This window comes from Apis laboriosa, unplaced genomic scaffold (genome assembly GCF_014066325.1).
Source record: "Apis laboriosa isolate Shangri-la unplaced genomic scaffold, ASM1406632v1 scaffold5_cov152, whole genome shotgun sequence".
Classification (NCBI taxonomy): domain Eukaryota; kingdom Metazoa; phylum Arthropoda; class Insecta; order Hymenoptera; family Apidae; genus Apis; species Apis laboriosa.
In genome coordinates, this window is record NW_025223857.1 from 5290209 (window position 1) to 5304111 (window position 13903).

At 20.6% G+C, this 13903-nt stretch overlaps 4 protein-coding genes across 8 annotated transcripts; 3 read left to right on the forward strand and 1 right to left on the reverse strand.

Annotated features, from left to right (window-relative positions):
- Nucleotides 1-578: 578 nt before the first annotated feature.
- Nucleotides 579-2879, forward strand: LOC122718296 (odorant receptor 9a-like). The gene is made up of 10 exons (XM_043943198.1): nt 579-585; nt 780-949; nt 1103-1228; nt 1299-1416; nt 1502-1766; nt 1983-2099; nt 2182-2272; nt 2404-2540; nt 2613-2745; nt 2826-2879. The coding sequence occupies exons 1-10, from the start codon at nt 579-581 to the stop codon at nt 2877-2879; spliced, it is 1218 nt and encodes a 405-aa protein (XP_043799133.1).
- Nucleotides 2880-3344: 465 nt separating this feature from the next.
- On the reverse strand, nt 3345-6103 carry LOC122718022 (crossover junction endonuclease MUS81). Its single transcript, XM_043942668.1, has 8 exons — nt 5571-6103; nt 5383-5488; nt 5163-5289; nt 4519-5088; nt 4236-4449; nt 3944-4156; nt 3724-3858; nt 3345-3660 (listed from the first exon to the last, which is right to left on the reverse strand). Exons 1-8 carry the CDS (start codon nt 5934-5936, stop codon nt 3415-3417), a joined length of 1977 nt encoding a protein of 658 aa, XP_043798603.1. The 5' UTR covers nt 5937-6103; the 3' UTR covers nt 3345-3414.
- A 1209-nt stretch (nt 6104-7312) lies between these two features.
- Nucleotides 7313-10413, forward strand: LOC122718024 (SHC-transforming protein 1). Of its 5 annotated transcripts, none has more exons than XM_043942671.1 (11): nt 7313-7372; nt 8018-8148; nt 8247-8317; nt 8411-8471; nt 8554-8727; nt 8833-8996; nt 9075-9313; nt 9391-9540; nt 9644-9771; nt 9908-10018; nt 10108-10413. In XM_043942671.1, the coding sequence occupies exons 2-11, from the start codon at nt 8050-8052 to the stop codon at nt 10240-10242; spliced, it is 1332 nt and encodes a 443-aa protein (XP_043798606.1). In that variant the 5' UTR covers nt 7313-7372; nt 8018-8049; the 3' UTR covers nt 10243-10413. The 5 variants fall into 5 exon arrangements, with proteins under 5 accessions (XP_043798606.1, XP_043798609.1, XP_043798604.1 ...); XM_043942674.1 differs by having other exon boundaries at nt 7315-7372; nt 8041-8148; XM_043942669.1 differs by lacking the exon at nt 7313-7372 and adding an exon at nt 7420-7615 and having other exon boundaries at nt 8041-8148.
- Nucleotides 10414-12156: 1743 nt separating this feature from the next.
- LOC122718096 (protein FRG1 homolog) lies at nt 12157-13681 on the forward strand. The gene is made up of 5 exons (XM_043942791.1): nt 12157-12343; nt 12416-12492; nt 12562-12854; nt 13155-13354; nt 13438-13681. The coding sequence occupies exons 1-5, from the start codon at nt 12285-12287 to the stop codon at nt 13583-13585; spliced, it is 777 nt and encodes a 258-aa protein (XP_043798726.1). The 5' UTR covers nt 12157-12284; the 3' UTR covers nt 13586-13681.
- Nucleotides 13682-13903: the final 222 nt, after the last annotated feature.

A 13903-nucleotide genomic window follows, 5' to 3' on the forward strand; every position in this document is an offset into this window, starting at 1 on the left:
ATCAATTATTTGTATTAATGTTTTATTTTTGCATCTTACTATTGTCATAATAGTTTATTTTGAACAGTGTATAACGCGAATCTACAACACAATAAATGAAATTTATCTTGGATGAAAACGTATAGTTTTTGTTTAAAAATTCAAAAGACTTCAAAGATTTTGATTGAAAAATTTTCGCTAACATTATATTTCAATTATCCAGATCAATATTTCAGAGTATTTCAGAGTAATAAGAGTCATTGATTTCCAATACAATTGATTGATGCCTTAGATACTGCTATTATTTTCTTATCTACGAAATAATATCATACTTTAAAAACGATATCTTAATACATACCTGTACAATGAAAATTGCACATTTTCATCGATACAGAATATTGAGTTAATTATAAATGTAAATAATTTGAGTATACATCGAAATTTCAATAATCCCTATTTTCTATGATTCTATAAAAAAGAGCTTAGATGATGTTTATCGAAACAGTTTTATGAACAGTGTGCTGCTACATTGATTGCAATAGATTTCCTGAGTAGTTTTCCTGTCTCAAAAATTCGTAAATCTAAATAGTAAGAAAAAAATGAGTAGTATATCATAATTTTTATGGTAACTTTATCACAATAGTTATTATTAACACTATCTATTCGATATTCGTTGTAAACATTTTATTTGTTCAAGAAATTGGATTGAAATATTTTATTTTATTATGATATATAATTTTTTCAATATCTTTTTTTGTAAATGACTAGATAAAATTTTTAATTTAAACAACAATGTTCAGTGTTACAGAAGAGTAATGAACAAGAATATAACGTATTCGATATTGCATATTATAAAACGCTCAAATTATATTTAACGATCTGTGGGATAAATCCGTATCAAAATAATAATATTAGTATAATTATAATAGTCATGATAATCTCCATTTGCATGAGCTTTCTTTGTCCAACGGTAAGAAGAGCATATTATGTCATTTTTTAATAATTATTAATCGATGAATAAAAAAATAAGAAAAAATAATGTGAGAAAATATCTCGCAATTGACAATCTTTAAATAAAGCAAATAATCAAGTAATATTGTTATACAATATTGAAATTTGATAGTCTATACAATTATGGGAGGCCATAAGTAATAAGGATTTCGATAACATTATTCAGAATATACCTCAAGTAATTACAGTAATTATCAGCATGATAAAGATATTAAATATCTATTCTAACAAAATGCAGGTATTGAAAAAAATCATTTTATAGATATAAATTTGCAATTATATACATATAATAATCAAATATATTGTAGTTTAAAAAATTATTTTACTCTTTGGCGCAAGATTGGAAATCATTAGAATCAAAAGAAGAATTAATCATGCTACACAAATTTACTCAATATGGTAGTAAACTTGCACTCCTGTATAGGAGTAAGTTAAAATCATAGAAGTAATTTCTCATACATATTTTATGCAATATTAATTCAATATACAATAACAAAAATATTTCTTCTAGGAAGTTTATTAACTTTTCTTGTAATATTTCTCTCTCTTCCTTTATGTAATCCTATTCTGGATGTTATTTTACCGTTAAATGAAACCCGACCACGACAAAATATATTTAATGTTAATTACATAATTCTAGATAATTATGAATATTTTTATATTGTGTATATGCATTTATCTTGTTCTGCGGCTATTATTGTAATAATAATAATCTCAGTAGATTCGTTATACATTTCTATTATTTACCATGCTTGTGGATTGTTTGCAGCATGTGGGTAAATATTCAATGTGGTATTAAATAATGTATAATCAAGAAACAAATATATAACTTATAATCTTATAAACTTATATATCTTATAAACTTATATAAATATATAACTTATAAATAATACATATCTCTTTTATAATTCGAATATACTTACATTTATTAATGTTAGATATTATTAATGTTGATAATTTTAAATAATAATGTTTATTATAAATACATATAGGTATCAGATTCAAAAATTAACAAAAGTTCATACTATTAAAAAAAATGGACCTAACATAAGCAACATTGATTACGAAGAATTCAAACAATGCGTGATAATGCATTATAAATGTCTTCAGTCTGTACCAATTATTTAAAATTAATAATTAATAACAAGTAATTTAATTCAAATTAAAAGTTTTATTTGTCTCATTTTTAAGACTTTACGATGTACTCGAGAAGTGTTGTAGAAATTTATATTTGATCCAGATGGGATTAAATATAATGATTATCAGCGTGACATGTGTTGAAGTAAGAATACATATATTATATTTATTTATTTTGCAATAAGAGATTTCTCAAATTTATATTTTACAATAAAATTATTTGAATGAATAATTATTAAAAAATGATTAATAAACATATTAGTATTTATTTTTTAGGTAGTTGTATTTTTAGATCGACCGGAAGAGGCCATCAGGGCTATTATTTATGTTATAGCTCAACAATTTCATTTATACGCTATTAGTTTGCCTGGAGAAACATTACTTAATCAAAGCTCAAAATTGGCTGATAAAATGTAAGTTTTTTATATTATATTTATATAATAAAGAAAATTGAAAATAATTTAAATTTATGAATTTCACATTAGATATGATTCTGAATGGTATAAAATACCAATGAAAGTTCAAAAAGTACTTCATATAATGCAAATTAGATCCAACAAACCATGTATATTAACAGCAGCGGGATTATACGAAATGAAAATTGAAAGTTTCGGAATAGTACGTAAAATTAATAAAAATGTATCATTATAATAATAATATAAACGAGAGCTAATAACTTATAATTTTTTAATTTCAAGACAATTAAAACATGTATGTCATATTTCATGATGTTTTTATCACTAAGAGAGTAATTTTCGTTACTATATGAAAATATGTATTCATACATTCTAATCTTATGATTTATCAACAATTTGATATTTCGCTTTCTAATTATATATATTAATTATAAAAGCGATTATATTATGTGCAAATGAAATTATACTACTTCAAAAAAATTATTTAATCGATATCAATTATATTTATACCATATATATATTAATATTAATTTCGTACATATTACTTAAGTTATTTATGTATTCTCAATAAATAGATGTTATTCTAATTAAGATTGATATGTTATAAAGAATATAGAATATAGAATATAATATTAGAAATTCATATACATATAAATATTTTTAGATAATACTAATGATAAATAAAATATTCGTAAAAAAACTAAAATATAAAATAAGTATTTATTGTTTAACATACAATAAATTTCATAAAGAAGACTGGTATAATTGATTAATCAACTTATTAAAAATTAATAATAAAAATTAAAAAATATAAAACAGATATAACATCAGAGAATATTTAATAATTTCTATTTATATAAAATTTCATTCATTAATTAAAATGTTTTTTTGTATATAGTTGATAAATTGTTTTACTAATCGCTGATCCTATAAGACGTTTTCTATTACCAAATTGAATATTTGCTAATAACAATTCTCCATTACAGTCAGGTGTATGTAAAGCATCAATTAGCAATCGCGGGGTTGGATAATGTTCTACAATTGCTAAAGCTTTATCTACAGACATTCCTTTTAATTGTAATAGTTGACGGATAAACATTTCATTTACTTTAAATACCTAAAAAATTTATCAATATAATTAGAAATATATATTATATAAATTTGATATGCAATTATATACCTTATGTTTAGATGCTGCTTTATTAAATTCCTCAAATTCCATGAGATTATAAATATTATTTGAAATATTTGAAGGAAGCAATTTAACATTTGTTTCTTTAATAATTTCTTTTTTGCCACCTATTAAATTCTTGTCCTAGAAAAGTTTTTTCTTTGAGATAATTAAATTAATAAATAAATTAAAATATCAAAATCTGTAAAATCTGTAAAAGAAATATTACTTTAAAAGTTTTAATCAAAATTCTAGTTAATGATGATAAATAAAACATAGAATCTTTATGGCTCTTAGTGTATTTTAGAGAAAAATTATCTTGTATCAGAGTATTAATAGAAGCTTGCATCAAAGATGAATATGGTATTGTCAATTTTTGACTCTTCTCATGATCCTCTATTATATAAATGAGATTTGTAATTCCAGATTGTTTTAGTCTATACTATATAAGATAAAATTCTATTTAATTATAAATAATATAAAAATATGTAAATATAAATATAATTTCATTATAATATTACTTTCTGTTCATGAAATCTTCCATCTATAATACTTGCACTCAAATCATCTATTCGTTTTCTTTCCACTATATAAGGTAAAATTAACTCAATTTTTTTTCTTCTACATCTAGCAATCCATGCAAAATCACCAATTTTTAAATGACGTATTTCAAATAATACATCAAGTTGTGTTAATTCCTTTATAGTATCATCATGTTGAGGTTTTGTCTTACCACTATATTAAAATTATTTAAAATCATATTTTTAAATTTTTTATATTAGAATTCAATAAAATAAAACATACCCAGAAATTTCTTGTGTATCTACTAATAATATTATATCAAATTTGTTTGATTCTAAATAAACATTTTTTTGAAAATTATCAATAGAATCTGTTTTATTTTCTAAATTATCTACATGATTTTTATCTTGTAAATTTTTTGTTTTTTCTTGCACATTTTCTATAAGATCATTATTTTTTATTTGCTTTTCAAAATTCTTATCAGATTTTTCTCTATGATTTTTTATAATAATACATTCTGCAGATTTAGATTTATATATTTTTGAAAAATTATTTGAGTCTTTATCCTGTATACTCTTAAAACATTCTTTTTGTATTTTAGTATTGTCAATGTTCAATTTATTTGTTGGAAGTTCTAAATTTAAATCTTTATTTTGTATATTCTTAGAACATTCTCTTTTAATATTTTCATTCGAATTATTTGTTAGAAGTCCTAAATTTTCTATAATCAATGTTTCTAAAAATGTTTGAATTTTACTTAATATTTCAAAAGAATTTATTGATTTTGCTTCAATACTTGTAACTTCACATATCTTTCTTGAAATATTTATACCATGTTCTGTAAGATTATACCTAAACAAATTATATTGTTTTTAATAGTTAATTAATTAATTTATGTTATATACAAATTCAATAATCATCATTACCTAATTGGTTCATGATCAGATATCATGGAAATTAAATTTTTTTCAACTAAATCTAAAATTGAAGTCTTTGTTGCAAAACCACATAATTCTTCTATTTCAGATAATAAATCTATTTCGGTAACATATTCTAACAAATTTTAATATTAAATAAAATATAAGTATATCATTTATAAATAAAAAATTATTTATGCAAAAATTAAAAGTATTCTTTAGAATATACCTGAATAACAAGAATCTTGAAATTTCTTATATAAAATCAATAAAACAGCATAATTTTCTACATTCCATGACAATAAATTTATATTATTAAATGTTATTAATTCTGTCTTAAAATAAAAGATGAATTAAGTTATTAATGTTTAAATTTATTTAATTATTTAAAAAATATATATTAAAAAATATATTTACTTTTTGATGTACAAAATCTTCATCTGTAATTGTTTGAACTTTATATTTTCTTTTAACTATATTTTGTTCGTTGTGGCTGCAATATTCACAAGTATAATCATTCGCATTTATTAAATCTGAATTCTGAACTTTATATTCTTCGAGTTTTCTATCTAACATCGAGCATAATTTTTTTCCAAAATGTTGCAATATTATACAATCTTTTCCAGACTTTAATGGTAGGGGATATTTTCTCAGCGCAGCGAGTGCTTTCGAAAAATGATATTGCAAATCGGAATTTCTGGATGCAGCTTCTTTTCTCCATTCTTCTAACCAACATTCAAATAATGGATTTGGATTTTTTAACTTTAGTTTTATTCTTTTCATGATATTTTTATATAATAATATACATATATCTATATATTACTAAATAATAAAAATGATTCATCATAAAATTATCATTTCAATGAAACTAATATTTACACACAACTTTCCAATATGAAACTTTAGAATTCACAATATTAAGTTCTATGTATCTTTTCTTTTAAAACCTAACCTATTTTTTATCTTATATTTAAAATTATTCTTTTTATTAATAAAAATAAATAAAAAATCATATTAAATATGATTAAATATTACCTAAAATATTATGATATATCTTATATAATAAATATATATTAAAATTTCAATTTTCAATCTTTTCTTTTTTTAAAAATATTTTAATATATTTTAATCAATAAAAATATGATATATAAAATAAAATTAAATATTTATACATAGAATATAAATATTTTTATTCTTTTTAAATTAAAATTTATAACTTTCTATATAAATTTATATTTTTTTGTGAAATAAAATTAATGACATATAAAAATACAAAAATATATATCTAAAATATGTAAAAAATTGAATTGGATAGACTCTGTTAAGATTTTTAATCAATAGATTAGACAAAAAAATAATAAAATTAATCAAATATATAAGTCATCTTTTGCACGTATAAATTTTATAGAATAAATATAAACAAAAAGAATAAATAATAAAAAAATGAACAGAAACAGAGATAGTGTAAAAATTAAGAGATCAGCGTCATCTCTAGAATGTAAATGAAATTCAAATATAGATAAGAAAAATAAATGATAGAATAAGAATTGATAATCAGCGCCATCTCTTGAATGTCAAAGATACTTCAAAGATAAAAGTAAAATGGAGTAAGAATTAAAAATCATCGCCATCTGTTGAGTATTTTTAAAAAATGATTCTTTGAAAAAATATCCTTAAAGATATCCATCCAAGAGATGGAGTTGACAGTCAATTCTTATCTTATCTTTATCCTTCTTCTTCTATTTGCTCTCTTTATTTATATTTTAATTTCATTTACTCCAGAGATGGCGCTGATATCCGAAATTTTACTCTATGTCTCTCCTTTTTCCACTATTTATTTTTCTTGTCTATTTTGCTCTGCAAAATTGATATTCTTAAGAAACAAATCTGATATTTAATCAATTTTATGTTTTTTTTTACCTATTGATAAAAATCTTAATAATCATATTCGATCCATTTTATATGATAAAATATTTATTTTATTTCGTATTTATAATTTTATAACTTAGTTTCATTTTCAATTATTATTAATGTTATACTATCTTATTTTGAATCGAATCGGTAATGTCGGTAATAGAATGACACGAAATGTAAGAGAACTTAGTGTCCCTGAAGCATGAGATAAAAAAATATATTAAAGTTAAAACTATTTTGTATCTCGTTTGTGTCCACAGATTAGTTCAGTCGGTGATAAAGGAAATTTTATAGTTAAATTATCGGTAATTTATGTTTAGCATTAATAGAATTTTGTAAGGTAGTAAATATATCTTCTAACTTTGGTATAACAGGAAATGCTAACCAATATGGATTTATTTTAATATTTTTAAATTTATATAGTATATTAAAAGATTTTTACAAAATAATCAGTAAAATGTATGCATAATCAGTAAAATATTGCATTGTAGACATATGATTCCAGTAATCGTTTGCAAAATATGATCTCATTTCCTGGTAAATCATACGTACAGTAATAAAAATTTTTTTTATTTACAATTAATCAAATATTTTAATTATTCATATTTAATTGTCACTTTCATAAATATATTTTAATTCAAGTTTAATATAAAATAATGTTATCTATATTATTTATATTATGTAATAATTGTTGTCAAATTGCTATAATTTTAAAGTATTAAAAAATATAAAGTATTATAAATAACAAAAATATATGATATATAATATATTTACATTTTTTAATTATTGAATTTTAATTAATTATATTGATTTCAGTTTTAACTTTAAATAAAGATTACATGCATACATATGCTTGAAACATTTCAAATAATTCTTTCTATATTTAATAACAAATTAACAAAATAAAAAACTGAATAATTTGTATAATATCTAAAATATTTATGTTGTAGTTATAATGTATACATGTGTATAGAATTTAGAAATGGCAACTGGAGGTAGTAGTTTTATAAGTAAACCAGCTAGAGGATGGTTACATCCTGATCATTTAGTGAGTAAAGAAGGAATTACTTATACTGTTAAAGTAAGTTTTCATTTTTTTATAATAAATATGTTTTATAATGAATAATTCTATAACTAATTTTATAAATGATAAATATTATTATATTACATAATTTTCAGTATATAGGATGTCTAGAAGTATATACATCTATGAAAAGTTTAGATTTTGAAACAAGATCTTGTGTTGCCAAGTAAGTTTTCAAAATACTTTTAAATTATATTTATTTTATGTAAGAAAATTTTATATGTAAATAAATTCATATATTATATTAATATTTTTTTAGAGAATGTATAAACAGAGTTTGTGAAGCAGCTGGTTTAAAATCTGCAGATAAAAAAAGAAGGGTATCTATTTTAATTTTATTATATAAAATTATTATTTATTTTTCAATTGTAATTTGGAATTTTTAATAATTTAAATTTAAAGGTGGATAGGAAAGTGTTAAGAGCAATAGCAGATAAACCTCGCATGGAACATACAGGTGCTACAATAAATTTAACTATTAGTAGCTGCAGTTTAGCTTTGACTAACATAGAAAATGGACATATTATTGCTAAACATGAAATGCCACGTATATCTTTTGCTTCAGGTGGAGATACGGTAAATTATATATAATATAGCATTAATTTTTTATTTATTTTAACAATTATTAATTATTAATCATATTATAATTACAAAGTATAAGTTTATTATATTTTTTGATAGGAAATACTGGATTTTGTTGCATATGTTGCTAAAAATATGCAAGAATGGCGTGCTTGTTATGTATTAGAATGTGGTGGAGGATTAGCACAAGATGTTATATCTACTATTGGACAAGCTTTTGAATTACGATTTAAAGAATTTCTTACAAAACCAGCTTCATTACAGTAATTATGAATAATAAATAATTGTTATAAAATTAATCTTTTATAATTTATTTAATATATTTTTTTTTTATAATATAGTCCTATATTAAATGGCATACGAGAAGCAGACAGAGATTATTATAATGATCTGCCAGGTAAAGTACCACCAGATATTGGTCCTCCACCAGTTCCACCTTTACCAACTTCAGCATCAACTTTACCCAATTTGAAACATCATCATTCTGTTCAAAATCATATGTCACGAAGCAATGTACAAAATTCTGGTTTACATGATACATTTTCTATCAATTCTGATAGACATCATCAACAATGGGCAGGTAATATTTATTTTTCTATATTTTATTATAATTTATGATGTATTTTATTATAATTATGATTCATGATATAATTGTAGAAACTGGTAACTTAATTGATCTGAATTCTGATGGAACTTCAACAAATTTCAATATTCCTCCTGAACATAACTATGTAAATGATAGTGTTATAGCAGCTACCAGAGAAAATCAACGAGATCAAACATCACTTTTTGATGTGTTTGATATGCGTAAGTAATTTAAAATATAATATGTTTGTCTATTCAAATATATAGTATAAGTATACTTTTAAATTATAAGTATAAGTATATTATATAGAATATTATTTTATAGAACCATTCAGTTCTGCAATATCAGATATGAATAAATTAAGTCCACATTCTCAAAAGCAACAATTAAAACAAGAAATATGGTTTCATGGTAGTGTTAGTCGTGCTGAAGCAGAATCAATGCTAACAAGAGTAAATATTGAAATAAATTTTTTTTTTGTATTAATATTTGTATTTATATTATATTATATAATGTTATATTATATAGTGTTATTATATCATAAAATATTACAATAATATATAATATTTTTTCATATTTATTTGATAGGATGGTGACTTTTTAGTTAGAGAATCTCAAGGTTCGCCTGGACAATATGTTCTTACTGGTATGAATAATAGTACACCAAAACATTTATTACTAATTGATCCAGAAGGCGTAGTAAGCATTTCGAAAATTAATATATTATGAAAAATTTTATATATATTTATAAAGAAATAAGAATATATAATGATTTATTTCAATTCCAGGTTCGCACAAAAGATCGCGTTTTCGATAGTGTTAGTCATTTAGTAAATCATCATTGTGACAATGTATTACCAATTATATCAGCAGATAGTGTTTTAGTACTTCGGTATCCAATTTCTAGACGTACGAATAATTGATTTTTATAATATTATAATACGCACAATAAGCAAGGTTCACATTTGATATCGATCAATATTGAATATAAAATATCGATATCGAATATGGTGCCTTCTATAACAAAAATTTTATGTCATGAATATCTTGTTTTAAAAAGTAAGAAACAAAACAAGAAACAAAATAAGAAAAAATTTATTTTATCTTATTTTCATTCCTATACTAGGAAGAGGAAGATTTATTAATATCAAAAATTCATTTGTGATTAATAATAGACAGAATCATAATAGACAGAAAAATATATTCAAAATTTAAAAAATTACTATTAAATATTAATTAAATATTATTAAATATTAAATTATAATATTCAATCAAATTTTTAATTAAGGTATTTTTATGTAACAATTTTTTTGTAACAAAAAAAAAATATCTATAAAAAATGAAAATATTTACAATATCTTTTTATTTAATTTATTGATTTAAATTTTTTATAAAATTCTTAACATAATTACATAAAATCTTAACATAACACATATATGTATATTTAAATATTTGCAAACATTTTCAAATTTAAAAATTGTGACAATATATGAATGAATTTCATATTAAATTTAATATTCCATTTAAAAATATTTCAATGCTACATTTGTCAAATATTAATAAGAAATTTGCTAATTATGATCAAAATCAATTATTCAATATAATGCAATATAAAACCAAATATAATTCTTTTCTATTCTATTCTAATTCAACTTTTATAATCAAAATGAAATATATTCGTCACTACTACTATTACTATTATATTTCGAAATGTGCCACAATTTAATTTTCTGATTCGATACTTACTGAATAAAATAAAACTATATTTCAAGTCTTGTAATTTTACCATATAGATCGTAACTTTCATAAAAAATGTTTTTGTAATTTTATTTTATAATGCTCATAAAATAATAATATCTATAAAATATATATACATATATTTTTACGAATTTTGTAACGTCCCGATAGTATGATGTTTTGATCTAATATTTATGAAATAATCTTCGTTTTTAATCTCAATTTTAATAAAGAGAATTATATATTTATATTCTATTTATAATATAACAACCAATGAATTTTATATTCTGCATATTTAATATGTATGTGAATCGAATCTCTAAAAAATATCGCGTTTGCATTTTTATATTGTGCGCTTGAATATGATCCATTGTAATGTTGTAATTTTTAGTATTAAAATATATAAATAATAATATTTAATATTTTTACTTTTTATGATTTCAAATGTAGAATATAATAAATGATATAACATTTATAAATGTATTATATAAGTTATTATGAACTTTAAAATTAAGAAAAAACATTAATGTAATGTATAAATCATTATATATTATATTTAAATTTTACATTACATTATATTCGAAATTGTATCTTATAATTCATTGTTTATGTAATTGCTTCAGAAATAATATTTTATGCATATGATAAAACTGAATATTTATTTATATATCAATTTTTATATTTTTTACTTCTATAAATTGCATAAAAAAAAAATATATATATATAGTGTTATCTAATTTATTTTTTTTAGAAATAATAATTATATATGTAAAATAAATATTAAAAATTTGTATAATTGTATGAAAAATAAATTTCATAAATTATTTCAAATAAATAAATTTTAATAAAAAATAAATTTGCACTAGTGAACGATTAATTACTATAATTTCAAGAAACATTATGGAAACATACAGATAAGAAACATAACTAGAAACATAAAAAAATATAACTTTAGATATTTATTTTCTTCATTCGTCTGAAGGTAAATATAAAATATGAAAGTGACATTAATATAATCGTTATAATTTAAATTAATATTATTATTTAGTATATTATATGCAATATATGTAATATTTGCGTATGTAATTTTGTATATGTAATTGTACATATAATATAATTTAATATAATTTTTTGATTTATAAAAATATTTTATTATTTTATATACAATACTCGAAACTACAGAATTATTAATAAGCTTAAATTAAATTCAAATAAAAAAAACGCAAAAATGTCAGAATATGATAAAGTGAGATCTGGAAAACTTGTTTTGAAGGGTGAAAAAAAAAGGTATAAATAAATATCATACTTAACCTATTTGTTTCAATATTTACAAAATAATTTTTTGTGTATTTTTTATAGAACAAAAAAACGAAAATTGAAAAAACAGGAAAAAGAATATGTTATTACTTCAGAAGATAAAGATACTATAATTCATGGTATTTATTATAATATTATATATATATTTTTAAATCAATTATCAAACTAACTACGTATAAATGTTATAGGTGGTTGGTGGAAAACTACACAAGTGTCAGAAGTCACAGGAACTATAGCAATTGAATTTGGAAATCATATCTATATGAAAGCTTTAGATAATGGATTATTTACTTTAGGTGCACCTCATAATGAAGGTGAAGGACCTTCACCAGAAGAGATTTTAACAGCTTTTCCAATAGGTGAAACTAAAGTTGCATTGAAATCTGGTTATGGAAAATATTTAGGTGTTGATAAAAAAGGTATTGTTGTTGGAAGAAGTGATGCAGTAGGTATGATTGAACAATGGGAACCAATATTTCAGGTAATTATTTAATGTAAATGTTTGTCATAATATAATAAAATACATATTGAATTTTTTCTATAAAATATTATTAAAAATGAAATAAATTTAACTTAATAAATTTTTTATATATATGTATATATAGATATCATAATTAAGTATTTAATATATATAAATGAATATATTATTAAAAGTATTAATTTACACAATTTATATAATTTATATTAAAGATATATATATATATCTTTAATTTAATTTGTTTATACTAAAACAAAAATATAATCTTTTTACATATTTTATAAAAAAATCTGATTTTTTTAGGATAACAAACTTGCTATTTTGAATAGCAACAATTGTTTCATGTCAGTTACAGATGAAGATGATATTATTTGTCAAAGTAGGACTGCTGGATCTTCTGAATTTTGTACTGTAAGAAGTATAATACAAAAGACACATGATCCAAACAAAGATATTCCAAAAGAGGAACAGGGTTCTCTTCATGATGTTGAAGTGAATTATGTGTAAGTTATACAACAAAAAAAAAAATATCATAAGAATTTATTTTTTAATATTAAAATAAAAAATAATATTGATTATATTTTAGAAAGAAGTTTCAGAAGTTCCAAGACAAAAAATTAAAAATAAGTAAAGAGGATAATTCTAAATTAGAAAAAGCAAAACGAGAAGGAAATTTGCATGAAGCTTTATTAGATAGAAGAAGCAAAATGAAAGCAGATCGATATTGTAAATAATTTTTGTATATTATATTATATATGATAACATGTATCTTATAGTTAATTATCATTTCATAAAATGTATGTTTATTAAAAATATAAAAAAATAATTATAAATAAAAATTCTATTATAAATTATTATGTACATTCATAATTTAATACATTTTTAATTATTTTTTTTTTAAATGTTTTATCTTATATATTTTTAAATTAATTCTTCATTATAAGTAATAAATCATAATTTAGAAAAATAAATATATTGTATTTATATAGGAAATAAAATATAAATACTTGATATTATATAAATTTTTCATAATTTACATATAATTAATTGAT